The following is a 23,174-nucleotide window of genomic DNA, read 5'->3' on the forward strand; positions in this document are numbered from 1 at the left end:
CCCCAAAAACAGTGCTTTCAGCATCTGACCCTTTAACTGTAAAACAGCTACACCTGGTCCCAAAACCACGTCTGCCCACCTTCCAGGGCCTGGCTCCCCTGTCCTTGTTGTACTTGACGCTAGTATCATCCCTCCTACTGAGGCGGCTAAGGGAAGACCATTTCCTTTGGCATTTTTTCCTTCTGGCATATTCCAAAGCTTTAATTTTATGAGAGGAAATCTCTACTCAGAACTTCCCAGTCTCTGACCTCACGGCAAGGAATCCTCATGTCCTCTCACCTTGGCCCTGTTTCAAAGCACATTCCTAGGATTGGGAACTGAAGGCAAGAAGCATCGACAAGGGGGCGGGCAGGCTGTGAAGGGAGGGTCTGCTTTGCTCCTGGTGGCCTTCATGTTGGCCTGCAGGGCAGTAATACCTTTCCTCAAGGAAAAGGTGATGAGGTCAGGGTTTAGAAGGGATTTGTATGTCAGAGATTTTTTTTTAATTTATTTTTTTATTGAAGTATAGTTGATTCACAGTGTTGTGTTAAATTCTGCTGTACAGCAAAGTGATTCATTTATACATATACATATATTCTTTTTCATATTCTTTTCCATTATGTTTTATCACAGGATAGTGAATGTTGTTCCCTGTGCTATTACAGTAGGAACTCATTATCAGTTCTATATGTAATAGTTTGCATCTGCTAACCCCAAACTCCCACCCCCCTCCCCCCTTGGCAACCACAAGTCTGCTCTCTATGTCTGTGAGTCTGTTTCTGTTTCATAGGTAGGTTCATTTGTGTCATATTTTAGATTCCACATGTAAGTGATATCATATGGTATTTGTCTTTCTCTTTCTGACTTACTTCACTTAGTATGATCATCTCTAGTTGCATCCACGTTGCTGCAAATGGCACACTTTTGTTCTTTTTTATGGCTGAGTAGTATTCCGTTGTATACATGTACCACATCTTCTTGATCCATTCATCTGTGGGTGGACATTTAGGTTGTTTCCTTGACTTGGCTATTGTGAGTAGTGCTGCTATGAACATAGGGGTGCATGTATCTTTTCGAATTATAGTATTGTCCAGATATATGCCCAGGAGTGGGATTGCTAGATCATATGGTAGCTCTATTTTTAGTTTTTTGAGGAACCTCCCTACTGTTTTCCATAGTGGCTGCACCAATTTGCATTCCCACCAACAGTGTAGCAGGGTTCCCTTTTCTCCACACCCTTTCCAGCATTTGTTACTTGTAGACTTTTTAATTATGGCCATTCTGAGTGGTGTGAGGTGGTACCTCCTTGTAGTTTTGATTTGTATTTCTCTAATAATTTGCTATGTTGAGCATCTTTGCATGTGCCTATTGGCCATCCGTATGTCTTCTTTGGAGAAATGTGTATTTAAGGTCTTCTGCCCATTTTTCGATTGGCTTATTTATTTTTTGTTGTTGAGTTGTATGAGCTGTTTGTATATTTTGGAAATTAAGCCCTTGTCGGTCATTATCGTTTGCAAATATTTTCTCCCATTCCATATGTTGTCTTTTCATTTTGTTTATGGTTTCCTTTACTATGCAAAAGCTTGTAAGTTTGATTAGGTCCCATTTGTTTTTTTTTAATTTTATTTCTATTGCCTTGGGAGACTGACCTAAGAAAACACTGGTATTATGATTTAAGTCAGAGACTGTTTTGCCTATCTCTTCTAGGAGTTTTATGGTGTCATGTCTTATGTTTAAGTCTTTAAGCCATTTTGAGTTTATTTTTGTGTATGGTGTGAGGGTGTGTTGTAACTTCATTGATTTACATGCAGCTGTCCGACTTTCCCAACACCACTTACTGAAGAGATTCTTTTTCCCATCATATATTTTTGCCTCTTTTGTCGAAGATTAATTGACTGTAGGTGTGTGGGTTTATTTCTGGGCTCTCTGTTCTGTTCCATTGATCTATATGTCTGTTTTTGTGCCTGTACCACACTGTGTTGATTACTGTAGCTTTGTAGTATTGTCTGAAGTCTGGGAGTGTTATGCGTCCAGCTTTGTTCTTTTTCCTCAGGATTGCTTTGGCAATTCTGGGTCTTTTATGGTTCCATATAAATTTTAGGATTATTCTAGTTCTGTGAAAAATGTCATGGGTAATTTGACACTGTATTAAATCAGTGATGTATTTAATACAGGTGTATTAAATCTGTAGATTGCTTTGGACAGCATGGCCATTTTAACAATATTAATTCTTCCAATCCAAAAGCATGGGATATCTTTACATTTCTTTGAATCTTTAATTTCCTTTAATAATGTTTTATAGTTCTCAGCATATACGTCTTTCACCTCCTTGGTCAACTTTATTCCTAAGTATTTTATTTGTGTGTCAGAGATTATTAATGAGGGCAATAAATAGTTCCCCTGTTGGACACTTATCTTTCTTTCAAAGAAGTCAAGATTTCTGAGGAGGACGACATAAAGCAAAGGACACTGTGCAGTTAAAAGATAGGAATTCTGGGCTTCCCTGGTGGCGCAGTGGTTGAGAATCTGCCTGCCAATGCAGGGGACACAGGTTCAAGCCCTGGTCTGGGAAGATCCCACATGCCGCGGAGCAACTGGGCCCGTGAGCCACAATTACTGAGCCTGCGTGTCTGGAGCCTGTGCTCCGCAACAAGAGAGGCCACGATAGTGAGAGGCCTGCGCACTGCGATGAAGAGTGGCCCCCGCTTGCCACAACTAGAGAAAGCCCTCGCACAGAAACGAAGACCCAACACAGCCATAAATAAATAAATTTAAAAAAAAAAAAAAGATAGGAATTCTGAAAGGTTTAAAACACACAGTTTTCCTAGTGGGGTCATTTGAGATGAAGAGGTAGAGCTGTGCTGGCAAAGAGTCGTCCCCATTTGATCTCTCCTGTTTCTCCATGAGGCAGAACTCTTCACAGTGGCCTGTGCACTGGCTGCTGTGAGAAGGAAGGATGCTGAGATTCAGCTCAGACTCAGAATCCGAGGCTCACTCGGCATCATCTCCCCTTAATGATGCAAAAACTAGAGACACAGACAAGGAGAATAAACTAGGAAGGAAGCTGAGAGGACAGCAACTCCCCTCCATTATTATCTTCATTTCAGTATTGACAAAATCTGTGTCCCAGTCTTGGGACCAGAAAATGCTATCCGTAACAGTAAATTCCCAAAAGAAATAAAGGGGTCATGGTCAGCTTTCCAGAAGTCCTCATTTTCCTAGACATTTCAGTAAGGAGTGTCTTCAACATTGCTTACGCCCTCACCATGACAATTCCTAGGGAACTGCTTTTCAGCGAGGTCGTTGAAGATGTTGTCAGTGTGGGCCGTCTGGAGCCCCTCAGTGCTTCCCTGTCCTGGCTGCCGGGCACTGGCTGGAACTCCTGTGGAGAACAGCTGTTCCAGGAAGCATGGTTTACCCGAGCATCTGCAGGTGCTGAGCCCTGGAAGGCACTCAGCAGCGTTCACAGCTAGTCCAGCTCGAGCTGCGTGCCCCATTAGCCCAGCAGGCAACCCCCCCTCCCGCCCCGTGGCAGACCAGGTTGATGGTTTAGTGGGTGGGAGCCCCGAGTAAACAGAGGCATCCTGGAATGCACAGTTAGTGCCTTCTCTTCCCTTTGTTTTCTCCTGTCTTTCCACCCTTGCGCTCCTCCTTCTGGCCTGGCCACCCTGCCTGACAAAAAACCAAACTGAATAATCGGCACAAATGCTTTCCTTCTAGGGAGACTGTGGGGATCTGGCGTGGGTAGGGGGAATCAGGTGGGCTTGGGTCCCTTTAAAACAGATACAAGAGCAACTCTAGATGTAAGCCTTTATACGACCACTTGTTCAAATTCTGCCTGCCTACATATTTTCCAACAAAAAGCTTATCCCATCAGATTCTTCCTTCAACTGCATTTGTTAGAATTATGAAAACCTGGCTTTTTTTTTTCTTCCCCTAAATACACCTCCTTTCCCCAACTCATTGAGTTTTAGATTTAGTTTAGCTGTATTGGCTCTCTGTTCCAAATTTTGGCCTCTGCCTGAAAGCTGAAACTTTGCCTCCCTTTCTAAATTTGATTACAGATGAGTATCTCTGCTTCTAATTACCGTCTTAAGTAGAAAGAAGGTACACTTTCTCGTCTGCACAACCTATAGGGTTCTATAATTAACTGTGTTTAACTGGTGTTTCTATTTGAATATTTTTGTCCCTGCCCAAATGTTCAATGACAGACTACTGACATTTTGTGAAGTGTCCTGCTGTATAAATGTATGTGTGACTTGCAGAATTACACTTTTGCTGTGGAAGTTTTACATTCCAGTAAGGCCTCACCATAAGAATAACCCTCTTCCTTTATTCAAAAGAAGGTACAGCCTTTGGAGCTTAGAGCTGGGATTGTCTTGATTTCACCCTTTTTTTTTTTTTTTTTAAACAAAGCAATCCCTCCAGAACATTCTTTTTTTTTTTAATTAATCAATTTATTTATTTTTGGCTGTTTTGGGTCTTCGTTTCTGTGTGAGGGCTTCCTCCAGTTGCGGCAAGCGGGGGCCACTCTTCATCGCGGTGCGCGGGCCTCTCACTAACGCGGCCTCTCTTGTTGCGGAGCACGGGCTCCAGACGCGCAGGCTCAGTAATTGTGGCTCACGGGCCTAGCCGCTCCACGGCATGTGGGATCTTCCCAGACCAGGGCTCGAACCCGTGTCCCCTGCATTGGCAGGCAGATTCTCAACCACTGCGCCACCAGGGAAGCCCGATTTCACCCATTTTTACGTTCGACTTTGGAAAAGTGATTCTTTCATCTAGAAAACAGACGTAGTAGTATCTGCCTCACAGGGTTGTTACAAGTAGTGAATAACATAACATAACAGCAAGCTCCTAGTAAGCACTTATAAGTGCTAACCCTTCTTTATGCAGTGCTTTTCAAAGCACCTGGCGAATGACTGTCACACACAGATGGCCAGGTCTCTCCCAGAGAGGCTGATTCTAAAGGTCTGGGTGAGGCCCATGAATTTGCATTTCTAATAAGCTCCCAGGTGATGCAGAAGCTGCCCATCCGCAGACCAGACTTTTAAATAGCACCGATTTAAAAGATCACCCAGCTTTTTCAAACACATTCTTCTTATTTTCATGTCATCAAAAAACTTGCGAGCAGTATGCTGCTGGGTGCTGTGAAAGTCATTTACAAAGTCATTTACATTTTATAATGTAAAACAGATATTTAGATAAAAGCCATCTACTATTAAAGAATATATCTTCAAGACGATTAAGTACTTAACATCATGTACCCACAAGAAGGAATGCATTTCGGGGCTGGTAAGTTAGTAATAATGTGCACGTTGAAAGTTTTTTAGCAAACTCACCTTTTTAGGTATTCCACACCTCTAGAACCAGTACCTTTCTCTCAACCTTTCTTAAAGAAGCAATTTAGATTAGAAGAGAGAGAAAAACTTAATAGTGTGTTTTAAATACCGTTTCAGAAGCAAATTATTTAAAACTTACAAAAGCCAAACATCTAAAGAAAATCAGAAGCTCAGTTACAACTGAGCCAAATGAGTGCTTTAAGCATTCTATCAGCTTTATGTTAAATTGTGATGAAGCACTAAAAATATTAAAAATCAAAAAAGAGAACAAAAAGAAAAAAGAAAACTTCCAAAATATTGGTTTAATGTCTAATTCTGTAGTGAACACAAATACTGTCTGGGTAGTCGTGGATGATTCTGAAATTAAGATCCATTTACAATTTGAGAAATAATTATATGATAACACATAGCTGTCAGTACTTACAAAATGTCTTGTTATTTAGTTGCCATAACATCAGAGAAGCATGTTGTAGCCTTGACACATTGTCTAGACTCTTTAAGTGAAAGGGGGAAAGAAAGCTTACAGTAATTATATGAGTTATTTCCTGAGTTAATTCCTCAAAAGGACGTACTACATTTAATGGCAGTCCTTCCTACCAGGCTTCATCCAAAGTAATTTATTTGAAAACCGCTCACAGGGATAGGGCTGTGGGCACCGTTTTAATAACTGGATACATGATTTGTGCCACTGCATGCATATATCATTTCATTGAGCACATGATTATGAAGTCAAGTTGACAGAACAGGGTTTCACTGCAATAGGAGATGTGGACACGGGCATGGAGTTAATCTACTCCAGCTTTCAGCACACTGGCCCTGCTTTATTGACATTTGATCCACACTAATAATGTTGGCATGTGTCTCTTTTCTTCACTGTTGGCACAGCACAGACGTTCAGACAGGGCACTGGACTTTTTAGTTGATAAACAAAGACCACACAATTAGAATCTCTTTAGCGGTGTCCAGTGGTTTGACACTTGGTTTGAGCAAGTATGTTCTTTGCAACACAAATCTCGTCTACTAACCTACATTGCCTTTTGTTATATGCAGATGATGCAGGGTTTTTAAATAGCACAATACGAAAAATAGCGAATAGTTTTAAGTACTGAATCAGAGTAAAAATAAAAGGGTGGGGATTAGAAAAGTCAATGCCCAGCTAGTTGAAACAACAATAACAATCAGTGTCTATTTCTCTGCCCGTCAACTCTTTTAGCAAAATGCAGTGATCGTGTTTGGCTGCATTTTAATTCCCCTCCTCAACTTTTATGTCCACATGAAACTAATGAGCATTCCAGCTCTGCATAAAGTGAAGAGACGGGGCTGGGGGAACCACTCAGCCAGATAGACAAAGCCTGTTTACATTCGGGCTTTGAAACACTTATTTGAATGGTGATTATGGATAGTTCTTCTGGGTACCTAGTTTATATTTAATTTTCATTCCAAATGTGATTTTAAAATGATTGATAGCAATGGAATGATTTTCAAAGGTGGAGAGGAAAGGGTGTAAGGGAAGAAACATAGGGTCTGCTAATCCAGCACTCAAATAACTGACCCATGAGTAATTAAAAGTTGGCTGAGGTTGTGGAAACAAGACCGCCCCTCATGTGATGGCAGCCTCAAGTCTCCTTTGTAGTTTTTGGACATGAGGCCGTGAGCCAAATGTTCTGTCTAAACTGTTTGGGAATTGCTTTTAAGTTCGACACTCTTGGAAAGGTATTACGTGACAAGTTGTTGCTTCAGTGCCCTCAAATGGCACAATAGCCTCAACGAATCAGAACTGAAATTAGAACTGTTGGGCTAAGAAGTGGTTCTAGACCAATTTTCTGCCTCCATCCATTTCTATGTCACAATATTCGCTTCAGTAACATCTCTCTGGCAGGAAGTGCCGTTTGAAAAGTTTCCTCCTTCCTCTACCTCTGTGTCTCGTTTTCACCCAACACACACTTTCTGGGTTTTACATGAAGGACCCAGTAGGTAAGTCAATTGTGTTTATAATGACCCAACAATTTCTTCCTGGCCAAGTCCAGTTTCAAGCCACAAACTTGTGGAACAAGCCCTACTGTGGTAGTGCGTGGATTGTAAGATCTCCTGGATGATTGTACCATCCATAATCTATTGAAGATCATTTTCAGTGGGAAGACATTCATGTACGGAGCTACTGTTTCCATCCCCGTTATCACGAGGGAACGCTGCCAGATCCAATATGGTCCTCGTTGAAATGCCACACCCTTCGGTTCAAAAGTAACCTGTTACAGACAGTATACAGATATTCTAAAAAAAGAAAAAGGCCTTCCCGTCCATATAAGGTTTGAAAATCACTGCCTCCCATTAACCCCATTATGGAGATTAACAAAACATATTTGAATATTCCAAAGATCTGCAGTGTTCTCCAGTAAAGAGATCTGTTCAACTTTAACTCAGCCTTTTCTCAATTTTCTGACCATGGGACACTTTGAGAATGTTGCTAAATACTTTTTATTTTTCTTCTTTCAAGAGCTCAGGAGCATGCAACAGGTGATTTTCCTGTTTATTGCTTTTCTCCAGGGAAAGCTGCCGAGTGTCAGCCATTTACCCAACACAGTCCCTAGTTACGCCACCTAACCCTCCAGCTTTAGAATCCAGCTGGCATTTTAGAGGGAGCCTCAAACACATTGACAGAACACTTTAAAAAATCAGAATTGTAATATATTAAGTTATAATGAGATTAAACTGGTTATTTTTGTTTTTAGAAGGGTGCATTTTCTCCTAATGGGAAGATCCACATGGAAGTTCAAATGATAACCACCAGTTTCCTTGGTGAACATGAAAGTAAAGCAAGGAGAGGTGATTGTATGTCTTAAATAGCTATCAACATCCACTTGTCATGACCTTTGTATTTGTCTGCACTGAAGGACAGATATGTCCCAGTAACTGGACATGGTTGCTCCTAAGACAATGCTAGAGATGCTTTTCCCTCTCTGTTTGCCCCAACAAAAATAATAGATGTATATAATTTTTTTTTAAAGTACTTAAAAATTTTGTTTTCTCTTGCCCCATCTTTTATTTTCTACTTTCTAGGTATAGAAATCTTTTGGATATTTCTTCAGATAGTCAAATCTACATCACATGCCTATGTAAATAATATGCCTGTTTCTTCATATGCTAGCCTTATACATATCTATTTTATACATATCTATTATACATATCTATTGACATCTCTTGATTCTTGATGAGGATTCTTTTTATTTTCCTTTATATTTTGTATCCCTCAGGATTACTTCACAGAAAGCAGAAGTAATTCCAGTGATTTCAAGCAAGAAGAGATTTCATATAGGGAATTAGGAACTTAGAAAATTATTAGAAGGGCTGGAAGGGCAGAATTTAGGCTGCAGTTCCAGGCATGACTCCCTGAACTGGAGAAGATTAATGGGCATGGTTTTTCATTGAGGAGTAATTTACATACAATTCACTTTTTAATGTGAATAATAAGTTTTGACAAATATATATAGTTGCATAACCATCCATTATTTTCAAGGTACAAAACAGTTCCTTCATTCCCAAAACTTCCACCATGCCCCTGCCTCCTACCTCCTAGCCCCTGGCAGCCACTAATCTGTTTCTGTTTAAGTAGTATTTTCTAGAATGTCATATAAATTGAATCAGATAGTGCATGATCTTTTGTGTCTGACTTTTTCCACTTAGCTTAATACCTTCGAAATTCATTCATGCTGTTGCAGTTATTAGCAGTTCAACAGTTTCTATTACTAGATAGTATTTCGTTCTGTGAATATACCATAATTTGTTTACCCATTCACCAGTTGATGGACATCTGAATTGCTAACAGTTTTTGATGATTATGAATAAAGCTGCCGTGAGCCTTCATGTGGAGTTCTTTGTGTGGACGTATGTCTTCACTTCTCTTGGGTAAATATCTGGTGGGGGAGGGGCGGGTATTGTTTAGTCATATGGTAAGAATTGTCAAACTATTGTTCAGAGCAGCTGCACAATTTTGCATTTCCATCAGCAGTGTAAGAGAGCTTCAGTTGCTCCACATCTTCAACTCTTGGTACTACCAGGCTTGTGAGTAGAGTCTTAGCCTAGGTTCCCTGATACCCACATCATTATCCCTCCCAGGTTTTTTACTGTACAGCCAGCCCCATGCCTGTTTCCCTCTGGTAGAACGATGATATACATATATTTGGATCTACTAATCGGTGATGCCCAGGATGAAGACAACCTCCAGTGTTGAGCGGAACATGCTGATAGATACAGAGAGATCATCAATCATGGTCTTGACTTGACACTCACTAGATTTTTAAATAACATACAAAAACAATGTTTTATGGTTCTCTCTCAGGCTTTTTGATCATTCCATGGAAGGATTTAAAAATTGGGAGTTCATGACCATTCATTGCTGGGGAGAACGAGCTGCTGGTGACTGGATCCTGGAAGTTTATGATACCCCCTCTCAGCTGAGGAACTTCAAGACTCCAGGTGAGAACCCCCTTTCTATAATTTGATTTATTGTACAGAAAAATGATGGAGTATATTCTGGCCAAGGAATGTGTTTCACATTCATATATCAGTTTTATCCCTTATCATATGATCCTGTGCTTTGAGTTGTCTTCCTGTACTCCAATTCTCAAGATCACCATTAGAAAAAGTAGTCATTTAAGGATACAAATTCAAGAATAAGTATTTAGATATAAGTACAAGATGAAACACGACAGCTATTGATTGATATTTCAGAATATATGGTCCATATCTCTAACCAGCTTCCCTTACTTTCTTTGTCAATAAACAAGCCAGCCTTTTCCACCTACAATGGGTTAAACTGCATGGTCATAAGAGGAGACAAGTTCCCTTGACTATCTTTTTTCTGAGTTTACTTTAAATTTAATTTTCAGTGCAGACAAGACACTGAGCCTGGCCTATGCCAGCTAAACTGGTTACCACTAAAGAGAATGCATGCATAGGAATTCTGCCTTTTGTGAGCCCAAGAGCTAAGTAAAGAGAAAACTTTCCTGATACGTAAAACATGGAAATGAATGATGTTAACAGAGTTCTTTTCAGGTGGTCTGACTCTGTTGCCGCACATGGTCTATTTCCCTCTTCTTGCTAACGTATGAACCTTGTTTGTAACATAAAATAAGGACAAGTACAAATGCAGCATGAGATGGGAGATTGAACAGTATTTTCGCAGCAGCCTGTGTTGCCTATGATGGACCCCTAAGTAGTACTTGGCTCAGTAACAGGTGATCTGTTTGATGACTACCCCAGCCTCCCACCCAGCTGTGGACCCATCTGCCATCGTTTAATAAGTTTATGCTTCTCAATGTTCTGTCCAGTCCATCTGCAGAAGAACCAGGCTTGAGGGCAGCTTTAGGACTGACATCCAATTCTAAATCCTCTCCTTGTCACAGAATAATTTAACCCAACATTCTGTAATTAATTGTAAGGGTATGATTCATTCAGATACTGTGGGTTGCATCGGGCAAAAGAAGCAAACAGCAGAACGCAGGCGTGAACCGTACACTTGCCACTCTTTTGCCCACCAGTCAGGGAAAGTCACTCATTCTGAGAGATCCATTTTCTGCACACAGTTTAGCCATCTCTTTTCCCTCATTCCGTGATGTGGTTCATCTGTGTTGCCACTGTGGTCCCATACTCAGGGAAATCAAAACCAGCACGGTGGCAAGGTCACAATGAATCAGGATAAAAGTTTTGTGAAAGAGTATCTGGGTCCAGCTCACTTCCAGCATGCACCATGGATATAATGGTTGCCAAGGTTTTATTCAGAAATCAGATATTTGTCAACAAGGCAGAGCTGATAGAAAACATTCAAATAAACTAGACCCTGGTTTCTAGACAACTTTCTTTTTTATTTTATTTTATTTATTTATTTATTTATTTATTTTTGGCTGTGTTGGGTCTTCGTTTCTGTGCGAGGGCTTTCTCTAGTTGCGGCAAGTGGGGGCCACTCTTCATCGCGGTGCGTGGGCCTCTCACTATCGCGGCCTCTCTTGTTGCGGAGCACAGGCTCCAGACGTGCAGGCTCAGTAATTGTGGCTCACGGGCCTAGTTGCTCCGCGGCATGTGGGATCTTCCCAGACCAGGGCTTGAACCCGTGTCCCCTACATTGGCAGGCAGATTCTCAACCACTGCGCCACCAGGGAAGCCCTCTAGACAACTCTCACTTGTTCCTAATCTAGTTAGTTCCCAGGACCTTCCTCTCTCCTTCCCTCTTCTTTTCAGGCCAGGCTTACTGCTCATGCTGTGGAGATGTGCTGTGTCATGGCGCTCAGGGGCAATGGCAGGCATGGTGACTGGACTGGGCTGCCCTGACCAAAGGGCAGCTCCCAGGAGATCCATCAGCACGTGTCACTACAGGGCTTTTACATCTCAAGAGATCCCAGAGAAATAAACACTGTCCAAACGTGGCAGTTGTGTACCAACAGGGGTGCAGCCTAGGGTACAGACATAAGGGGTGCATTATCTAGTGAGAATTTAAGACAGTTATAAAAGTGACTCTTTATTATCACCATTCTAAAGAATGTCAGTGATAAAATGCTCCTCCCCACAAGCATAGACTGCCCCTAGGGGCATACTAATGGTAGACCTGGGGTTGGTGTGCAAGCATGAGAGGCTAACATAAATCTCTCTGCCCTCAAGGAGTTCAGAGTCTATCCAGAGTTTACTGTGATTATCTGTGTTAAAAGCTCTCTGCAGTATTCCAGATCATGCAGAGTTGTCTATTTCATATCACTGGCTTCCCCTTATACTGTTTAAATGTGTGCGTTTAACCCCAGTCACCTCCAGTCATCTTAGAGATGTTCTTTTGTGTCAGAACAGAGATACCCTAATGCTATACAGCCTGGGGTCAGGAGGCTTTAATAGAAACACATGGTCTCCGGGTATCCTTTCTTCAACCAACCTTTCAGTTCGGAATTAGACACAACTTTGAAAAGGGACTTTTACTTTTCTCTGTGTGTTTGTGTGTTTCTATCATTGTTCCTATGGTGTACAGTCCTCTAATTAATGAGGGGTTTCTTTAGTAAGCTACTCGAAATTCAGTTGGAGACATAGAATCTTCTAGCCCAATTAAATGGTAGAATCATTCCCAAGTACGGAGGTTCGTGGCTCTAAACTGAGTTTGTATTTGTATATTATTTCTTCCCATTTGCTTATTATTAAAACACATACTAAGGATTTTTGGAGGGGGTTTTGTTGTTGTTTTTGTTTCATTGCATATTAAATCTATGTCGGGTTTTCTATCTTGGGCAGATTGCATTGAAGTGTTAGCAAGTAGAATGGCTTTTTTCTCATTCTACATTTACACTGCTATTTTTCACAAGATGTTGCAGTATCTACTGCAAAGTCTGCTATAGAATTTAGCAAATGGAAAAGTGACAGGGGAGGGAAAAATTGACAGCCCAAATATGGCAGCATTTGATGTGAATTGTGGCAGAGATCCTAAGGAAATAAAATTACATAATAAGTGAAAAATAAAGAGATAAACTGCCCAGCAGGCTTATGATGTACTTCAGAAATGGCACCAAGGGAAATAACCAGTTATGAGTCAGCACTCTTTAAACATTTACAAGGGTAAACTTTTAGATAAAATCATCTTAAGTTAAATGGACCAGGTTTTAGAGCAGCTGACATAGTGTCCTTGTATTAAGTGTTCCATTTGTGCACTTGAGAGATGCCATAAGGAAAATAGGTTCTCTTTTGCATTGCTACCTAAAGGCAGTCAGATTGGTCATTAATTTCAGGTAGTCATTCATTTCTTGACACTACTTAATGTCTACCACTTGAAATTCTGAGACCGAACAACACCCTAATTATGAATAGCATAGTCATTAACAAGTGAGTCCAAAGAAAACCTGGCAGAGGGCAAACCAAATATAAACCAGTGTGCTGGCCCAATGCAGATGTCAGAAAACAATGAATGTGTCCCAGAATATGTTCATTTTTAAACTTCAAGTTCCTAAACTCCTAGAAATGACAAGGAAGGCAGAATTATGTAATAGTTTAAGAATGTAAGATTTGGATACATAATTTTTTTTAATTAAAGGATAATTGAAATATCAGTTTCAGGTGTACAACTGCATGATTTGATATTTGTATGTACTGTGAAATGATCACCACAGTAAGTCTAGTTAACATCCATCACCTCACATAGTTACAAAATTTTTTTTCTTGTGATGAGAATTTTTAAGATACACTGTTTTAACAACTTTGAAATATACAGTACACTACTATTAACTATACTCACCATGCTGTACATTACATCCCCAGGACTTATATGTTTTTTAACTGGAACTTTGTATCTTTTGACCCCCTTCACCTATTTCACCCACCCCTACCTACCCCCTGCCTTTGGCAACCACCAATCTGTTCTGTGTATCTATGATTTCTGTCTTTTACTTTTTGTATTTTATTTTTTTAAGACTTCACATGTCAGTGAGATCATACAGTATTTGTCTTTTTCTGTCTGACTTACTTCACTTAGGAAGGTCCATCCATGTGTTCACACAAGGCAAGATTCCCCCTTTTTATGGCCCAGTAATATTGTGTGTGTGTGTGTATACACACATATATATACACATATATTTTCTTTACCCATTCATCCATCAGTAGACATTTGGGTTGCTTTCTTGTTTTGGCTATTGTAAATAATGCTGCAGTGAACATGTGGGTACATGTAACTTTAAGAGTTAGTGTTTTTCTTTTGTTTTTCAGATAGATACCCAGCAGTGGAATTGCTGGATCATATGGTAGTTCTATTTTTAATTTTTTGAGGAAACTCCATAATGTTTTCCAGACAGGCTGTACCAATTTACATTCCCACCAACAGTGCACAAGGGTTCCCTTTTCTCCACATCCTCACCGATATTTGTCTTTTTGATAATAGTCATTCTAACAGGTGTAAGGTAATAGCTCATTGTGGTTTTGATTTACATTTCCCTGATGATTAGTGATGTTGAGTGCCTTTTCATGTCGGCCATCTGTATGTATTCTCTTGAAAAATGTTTATTTAGATCCTCTCCCCATGTTTTAATCAGATTATTTTTCTGCTATTGAGTTGTATGAGATCTTTACATATTTTGGATATTAACCCCTTACCAGATATATGATTTGCAAATAGTTTCCATAGGTTACCTTTTCATTTAGTTGATGGTTTCCTTTGCTGTGCAGAAGCTCTATGGTTTGATGTAGTCCCACTTATTTATCTTTGCATTTGTTCCCTTTGCTTTTGTTGTCAAATACAAAAAATCATTCCCAAGATCAGTGTCAAGGAGTTTACCACCTAGGTTTTCTTCTAGAAGTTTTATGGTTTCAGGTCTTACATTCAAATCTTTAAGCCATTACGAGTTAGTTTTTGTGCATGGTGTTAGATAGTGGTCCAGTTTTTCTAACACCATTTATTGAAGGCTGCCTTTTCCCCATTGTATATTCTTGGCTCCGTTGTCATAAATCAATTGACCCTATATGTGTGGGTTTATTTCTGGGTTTGCTATTCTGTTTCATTCATTTATGTGTCTGTTTTTATGTCAATACCATACTGTTTTGATTATTATAGCTTTGTAGTATAGTTTGAAATCATGGAGCGTGATACCTCCAGCTTTGTTCTTCTTCCTCAAGATTGCTTTGGCTATTTGGGGTGTTTTGTGGGTCCATAAAAATTTTAGGTTTGTTTGTTCTATTTCTGTGAAAAATGCCTTTGGAATTTTCCTAGGGATTACATTGAATCTGTAGATTACTTTGGGTAGTATGGACATCTTTACAATATTCTTCTAATTTATGAGCATGGAATATCTTTCCATTTATTTGTGTCTTCAATTTATTTCATCAATTTCTTATAGTTTTCAGTGTGCAGATCTCTCACTTTCTTGGTTAAATTTATTCCTAGGTATTTTATTCTTTTGATGCATTTGTAAATAGGATTGCTTTCTTAATTTCTCTGATAGTTCATCATTAGTGTAAAGAAATGCAACAGATTTTTGTATACTGATTTTGTATCTTGAAACTTTTCTGAATTTGTTGCTTAGTTCTAAGTTTTTTGGTGGAGTCTATATATAATATCATGTCATCTCACAAATAGTAACAGTTTTACCTCTTCCTTTCTAACTTGGATGCCTTTTATTTCTTTTTCCTGCCTACATCCTTGTTCCTGATTTATTATGATGTATGTTCCCTCTATAACCACTTTGTTGAGAGTCTTTTTCATAAATGGACGTTGGATTTTGTCAATGCTTTTTTGCATCTATTGAGATAATTATATGAGTTTTATCCTTCATTTTGTTACTATGTCAAATCACATTGATTTACAGATGTTGAAACATCCTTTCATCCCTGGAATAAATCCCATTTGATCGTGATGTATGATCCTTTTAATGTATTGTTGTATTCAGTTTGCTAATATTTTGTCAAGGATTTTTGCATCTCTGTTTATCAGGGATTTTCTTTTCTTGTGTCATCCTTGTCTGGTTTTGATATCAGGGTACTACTGGCCTCATAAAATGAGTTTGAAAGTATTCCTTCCTATTCTATTTTTTGGAAGAGCTTGAGAAGGATTGGTATTAATTCTTCTTTAACTGTTTGGTAGAATTCACCAGTTAAGGTGTCTAATCCTGGACATTCCTTTGTTGGGAAGTTTTTGATTATTGATCTTTATAGTAATTGGTCTGTTCAAATCTTCAGTTTCTTCATGATTCAGTCTTGGTAGAGTGTATGTTTCTACGAATTTATCCATTTCCTATAGGTCCTCCAATTTGTTGGGTATAATTGCTGATAGTAGTCTTTTATGATCCTTTGTAATTCTCTGGTATCAGTTAAAATGTCTCCTCTTTCATTTCTGATTTTGAGTCTTCTCTCTCTTCTTCTTGGTGAGGCTACCTAAAGGTTTGTCAATTTTGTTCAGAGTCCTAGGGGACCCGTGAGCCTAAGCCACACTGGCCACCAGAGCCAGCAACCTAGAGGTGTCCCCTAGGTGCCAGCTGAGAGTACAAGCTCCTTTCTTGTTGGGACCAGCAAGCTGGAGCAGGCCAAGGGAGAACACACAGATGGCTCCAGTGAGCCTCCATCTTTGGACAGTATTCAGTAGGCCCTTTTCTATATGTTAAATTAGATGCCTGACCCTCAGCCAGTGCTTTAAGATAAGCAAATAAGCCTTTTTCATGGAAAGTCTGGGTGCTTTTCAGTCGCCTGCCTCTGCACAGCACCCTGGAGTGAGAGTCCATGCAGGTGAGCTCTTTAAGAACTGCTCAGTTCACTACGGTCTTGTGGGTCTTGTGGACCCAAGCCCCTTTGGGTTTCAAAGCTACATGTTTTGGGGGCTCATCTCTCAGGTGCAGGTCTTAAAAGTTGTGGTACCCAGTGTGGGGCTCAAACCTTTCACTCGTAGGGGAGAAGCTGGAGGTTTTTGAGTCCCCTCTCGATTGTGGGTTGTAGCACTGGGGGATGGGGTTTATGGTAAGATGCACCTAAGCCTCTCCTACCCATTTTGATCTGGGGTTTTCTTGTTTGCCTGATGCATAGGAGCCACGCAGTTAGTCTGGGGTTTTTTTTTCCAGAGGAAATTGTTCCATATGTGGCTATAGATTCAGTGAGTTTATGAGAAGCAGTGAATTCAGGATCTTCCTATATTACCATCTTAAATCAGAACCCCCAAATAGATTTTGATATCAGTCTGTCCTTTTACTGCCCTTGGGAAAGTTACCAACCTCTGTGCCTCAGTTTCCTCATCTATAGATTGGGAATACAAGTACCTATTTCCCAGTTGTTGAGACCACTGAATGGAATAAAACTTACTTAGCGTATAGTAAGCACTTATAGAAAATAAGCATCAATTTGATGGTGATTATAGATGCTAATAGATGAATTAGCAGACACGTGAAATTCATCACTCTCTGGGCTGTGACAGAGCCCAACCCTAACCTTGCCTGGATTCTCTGTATTAGGCCAAGGTGAGGAGGAGATCTAAGGTGGGGGGAGGGGTATCCTACCTTCCTGCCAGCATATTTCCACGTTTTTAGTGGTTTTGTCTTAATAATTTTTATTTAAGATTCATATAAAAAAAGAACCAAATTAAGCTTAATGGCCAGGAGACAGTTGTTTTCTGTTTGTTTACTTTTTGCATTAAAGACTTTAGTTTTATAAAGCTAAGAAATAAATGTATAAATAAGGACTAAACTAAAGCAAATATTCCTTGAAAGCCTACCATCCAAAGGAGGTAAAACACTTCCCTCTCATCTCCAAGCACCCTTGACCAGAAAATGCTCTATGACAGCACTGCCTAGTAGAACATTCTGCCAGTGGTAGAAATGTTTCCTGTATCTGTGCTGTTCATTGTAGTGGCCACTAGCCACATATGGCTACTGAGCACTTGAAATGTGGTCTAACTGAGGAACTGAAGTTTTAAGTTTTAGTTAATTTAAATGGAAATATCCAAATGGATCTAGTGGCTATCATTGGACAGCACATGTCTACAGGATAATGTAGTGATGTATTCTTAACATTTCAGGTGGAACAAAGTAGTTGTTTTCATCTTTTTTTGATAAACAAGTCAGATGATGCCAACAGTTTTTTAAAATTTATGTAAGACCTTTATAACTAGAAAAAGAAGGCCTTCTGTAAAATTCTGGGATTCTCTTAAATATCCATAATTTGAAACTCAGCCCTTGATCCAGAAATCTGAGATGTCTTTATTTCTCACACACACAAAAAATGCTGATTCAATTAAGGTGTATCCTACGTTTGGTGCTCAGTAAATATGTGGTATGTGAATTATTAAATAGTTAACTCTGCAAGCATTGGAAAATGCGTTTCTAGCCCCGTCTCTGATGCAACGATTCATATGAATCTGTTTCCCACAATTCTTCTACTCTTGCTTTTTCCTCAGTGCGAAGGAATTAAAGAAATTATAAAGCTAGAGAGGGAATGTTTGGTCATGATATGCTTTCATTATTTCCCAAGGTAAATTGAAAGAATGGTCTTTGGTCCTCTATGGCACCTCCGTGCAGCCATACTCACCCACCAATGAGTTTCCTAAAGTGGAACGTGTCCGGTATAGCCGCGTTGAAGACCCCACTGATGACTATGGGACAGAGGACTATGCAGGTGAGCTGGCTTCCAATGGGGAGGCAGGCTAAGGAAAGAAAGCTCATGCATCACTCCCCCAAAGAGATAAACTTCTACTCACATTCTGATATATTTTATTTCGTCTTCCTTTCTATCCCTTAAATACTGGTATGTGTACATTCAAGTATTCAAATATTCATGTCTTTTTCTTCAAAGCTAAAATCACACTGTATATAGAACATTCATATTCTTTTTTTTCCATTAAAGGTATCATTAAGAGCATATTTCCCTGTTGTCAAGTATCCTTAGCACACATATTTAAAAGGCAGCATAATAGTCCATCCTGTGATTGTACTGTAATATATTTAATCCATAACCTGGGATGTGTAGTTTGCTTAGAGTTTTATACTATTTTAAATAAGGTTTCAATGAATACCATTATCAGTTTTTGACTATATCTTTGACTATGTCTTTAAAATAGAGTTCTAAGAATTACTGCATCAAAGGGAATCAACAGTTTTAGGGCTTGGATATGGTTTGTCATGTTGCTTTCCAGACAAGATATACCAGTCTGCACTGTGACCACTGTGTGAGTGTTTACTACACTCATTCCTGTGCGTTAAGTGGAAAGAAAAAAGTAAAAAAAAGAAAGAAAAGAACATGTTTAAATTTTTATAGCTTTGATTGCTAGTATATCTAAACATTTTTTCCTTTGTGTTCTCTGAATGAACTATGTCTTTTACTCACTTTTCTATTCAACGTGGCAGCAATTTTCTTATTTATAAAAACTCTTTGTATGTTATTGACTCTCACATTGTCTCATATTTGCTGAAAACATTTTCTCTGTTATCACTCGCTTCCAAAATATACTTTTTGTTTTGTGTTGTTTTGAGAGAAAAAGAAAATTGGAGAGCAGAGTTTATAGTTTCAGATAACATTTGTAATTTCTTTTTTACAGAATGTTTATTCTTTAAAATCAGCTAAATATTCACATGGATTATTTTTTTGTAATCTTTGATTTTTAATATATATTGTGAAGTGAAGTTCTGTCTTTATTTTCCAAACAAACAGACTAACATCAATAACTGAGTTGCCATCCTTTCTTTTATTAGTTTAGGATGTTTCCCTTATAACAGTATGGTAAGTTCTTATACCAGGTCTCTTCTGGTACCACCTTTTCCAATTTAATATCTGTTGAACGTCTACTTCTTGTTCTCATAGCAATTCTTAAATCCCCCTTTAAAAATCTCATTGAAATCTAATTTGAATTTACATGCAATCTCATGGGAAGAACTGTTTTTACAATATACAGTCTTTCCATCCAAAACATAGACTGTGTCCCATTTTACTGAAATCTTTTAATTTTATGTAGTGTTATTCCTAAGTATTTTGGGTCTTGTTGCTACTGTAGTGGAAAATATTCCATATTTTCTAACTATTATATGCTGGTATCAGGGATATCTGTTGGCTATTTTGTGTTTATCTTACATCTGGCCATTTTGCTTAACTTTATTAATTTGTATGTTTTAGAGTTGATTTTCTGGGGCAGTTAGGTACTGTAGCCATATCATCTGCAAATTATTTTTTCTCTTTCTTTCCCAGTGTATTTCTGATTCTTGTCTTGTTGCATTGGCTACCACTTCCAGCAGCATTCAGTCCTTCTGGGATATGATATATAACACTTAATGAACAAAGCTTCTCCTAATGGAGAACTGTTTATAAATAGCAGTTTAACATACCTTTAGACAGGAACTGTTTTGTTTTTCTGGCAGCTCAGCTCTCTAAGATTCTTTTCCATTAATCACTTTAACAGAGTATTTTAAATAAATATGCATTTGGTTCCTTTTATTCTAAATAGGTGGTATCCCTGTGTCAATAATAAGCTTAGAGAATTCAGACCAACTGAGCTAACCAGAACTAGATTGTATTCAATTTTTGTCTTATTTTGCTTTGAGCTTATAACATTACTACTGAAGTTATAACCAGCAAACCATTTTGTCTTCTCTGATGGGAGAAAGCATATCTAAAAACATAAATGGAGTATAATTAATAGTAATATATTACTATGTGCCTTACAGTATGTTTCCAATTCAAATTTTGGTAATGTTAAAATTCTGAACAGTTATATATCTTTGTGGTTTTTCTCACTACATCTCCAAAATGTCCACATTGGCGCTTGTGAGAGAACAAAGACAATTATTTCATTATTACCCAGCAACCTAAACTGCTAAATTGCATCTGGGACAGTTTAAGATTATGAAAGAAACAGCACAGCATATGAACTTGCCATACACAGCTCTTTGGCACATATCAAGAATAAGTGGTTTGGGTTTTTTTTTTTAATTGTAGAAATCATCTGGTGAAAATTTAGGGCCACCCATGATTCCTTTTCTTTGGAGCTGTGATTTTCACCTTCATTAAGAAGTCAGCCTCTCTAGAGGCACAGATGGCATTATCATAACCAGATCCCTGTACTGTTTCATCGAATTCCAGGGACTGTGGGACCCACAGCCGGGTGCACTTCAACCCTTACACAGCAGAGACACTCTCTCCTCATGTACCATAGCAGTCAGCTAAAATGTTCCAAGTTGCACTAGCTGTGGAATTTAAAGACCAATTTTAAGGCTTTTGGGAAAATAGAGATAAACAGTGCTGTTGTCAAATGACTCATGATTAATCAGAAATATACTTCAAGTCTGCAGCATTTTGAAATAACTCATTTCCATTCAGATCCAAAGGTCACCGCTAAGCAGGAGACCTGGACTAAGAATAAGAAGCAGGACCTCTGTTGATCCCAACTCTCTTAGCCATATGATACTGGACAAGCCACTGTAACTCTTGGAAAATCGTTTTTATCTGTCAAATGACGGTGTTTGACTACTAGATTTTTCTCTAAGTCATTCCTCCCCACTTCTACCATTTTATGTTTCAATTCAGTAACTGTAGAACATAGTCCTACAATGACTAAAGGAGACCAAGTTTCAACAAAAGTAAGTCCTTTTGATTAAAATAAGTATGGCTCAAGACATTTCTGGTACCCTTGACTTACTTTCTGTGCATTTCATGCACCATGTTTATTGCTAGTTAAAATCATATGAGTTTTCAATGGAAAGAGCTTGAAGATTATGAGACCAAATCTCTCAAAATATGGAAAACAAGAAAAAAGGGAGTTAGTTAGTCAAGCAAGCAAAATATCTATAACTAGCCCATGTCATTAGAAAACTTTCCATCAATCACAAAATAGCTCCATCTTTCTGGCATTTTTTTCTGCCTGTGCATTCTTTCTAGCTCTTTACCAAAGAATACACAGCAAGAGAGATTAGGAACCTTCATCCCAGGTCTGGAATTCTTTAAGCTTGCTTGCATCTTTAAAATGTGTGTGTAATTTTCTTTTGTTGAGTTGCCCATTGGCCTATGGGTAGGATGCAATTTTAAATCTATTATCTGTGCCTGAAGTACCTGCTTTGTAATCCAAAATGAGATGCTGATAAAATTGTGCCAGATGCCATAATGATGTTTCTTGCTGGCTCCAGTATCTCAGAGGTACTCAGTGGCTTTAATGACCTTGCATGAGAGAGACAATCTGGTCAGGGCATTGAATAATAACCCTTTTTTCCTTTCTGTCAACAGCTTAAATTCTCATTTTTCTATCCGACATTTTTATCATTATGCATATTTAATTGCAATCAGTTTTTTTCTAGTTGCTGCAATGGCATTGTTCTTTTGAATTCTGAATTGTCTTCTCCCACAAGGCAACCATATGTGTGCTTTGAAGACCAGGCCCTGACTAGGATTTACATGCTTGATACTTAGGTAATTGAGGTTTTCCCAAAAAAAGAGTTCACTCTGGGCTTACAGCCACATTGAACATTACTCCAGCTCTACCTCACTGCATTAGAAACTCTTAAAGAAAACTCTCACTGCCTAAGGGAGAAAAATGCCTATTTATAATTCAAGGTAAAGCTTACCTGCTTTAAAATCATTTTTTCCAAGTGTTGTTCTGATTTCTTTTGGAAGGTCCCTGTGACCCTGAGTGCAGTGAGGTAGGCTGTGATGGGCCAGGACCGGACCACTGCAATGACTGTTTGCACTACTACTACAAGCTGAAAAACAACACCAGGTAAGAGAGAAGCCACGTCAGACCCCCTGAAGCACGCCTCCTGGTGTTCCTGGGAGCTCCCACAGGGTCACCACAGGCAGCGTGTTCCATGTTCTCCCACCAGGACCGAAGCCCAGAAGAGATGCTGCTGCCCCCGCAGCACCCCGTCCCCCCACCTCGTTGCATCATTCAGAACGGTGAAACTGATACTGAATTACAAAACATCAAATGGACCTGTAGGCTAGGAAACTGCAAACGTCTTTTCTCACATTTCAAAGGATGATGGGGAGGGACTAGCTATGCACATGCCTGGTCTTCCCCTCTAGACCTTTCTATCCCGTTGATGTTTGATGCCACAGCTGCATGTGCCCTTCATGAAAATGCCAGTACACAAGCCAAATGGATGCTTTCCCGAATTCCCCAAAGTGTAAGCCCTCCCTGTGGCAAAGCTGCTGGCCCCTGCACGTTCTCACTACTCCACTCTGGGCACTGAGGCGGGCCTGCTTGGACCCTGTGCTTCTGAGCCCCTGGCTTCCGACTCAAGCAGATATGTACCCACAGGGAGGGCCATGGAACAGTGACTGCCCATAAGAGGCCGTGCTCTTCCAGGCGTGTCTCTCACATCCCTACCACCTCCCCCTCCTCTTTCAGGAGGAAACTCATAGGGAGCCGACTTGCGGTGCATCCACACT

General features: G+C 39.4%; 1 protein-coding gene across 9 annotated transcripts in view; it reads left to right on the plus strand.

The window, feature by feature from the left end:
• Positions 1 to 23,174, plus strand: part of PCSK5 (proprotein convertase subtilisin/kexin type 5) — a 475,211-nt gene that overhangs the window by 280,149 nt on the left and 171,888 nt on the right. For all 9 annotated transcript variants that reach the window (XM_057548456.1, XM_057548455.1, XM_057548453.1 and 6 more), the window contains exons 13-15: positions 9,655 to 9,791; positions 18,279 to 18,422; positions 22,401 to 22,503. In XM_057548456.1, the coding sequence (XP_057404439.1) occupies positions 9,655 to 9,791; positions 18,279 to 18,422; positions 22,401 to 22,503 (384 nt within the window). The remainder of the gene's footprint in view (positions 1 to 9,654; positions 9,792 to 18,278; positions 18,423 to 22,400; positions 22,504 to 23,174) is intronic.

This window comes from Balaenoptera acutorostrata, chromosome 6 (genome assembly GCF_949987535.1).
Source record: "Balaenoptera acutorostrata chromosome 6, mBalAcu1.1, whole genome shotgun sequence".
Taxonomy (NCBI): Eukaryota; Metazoa; Chordata; class Mammalia; order Artiodactyla; family Balaenopteridae; genus Balaenoptera; species Balaenoptera acutorostrata.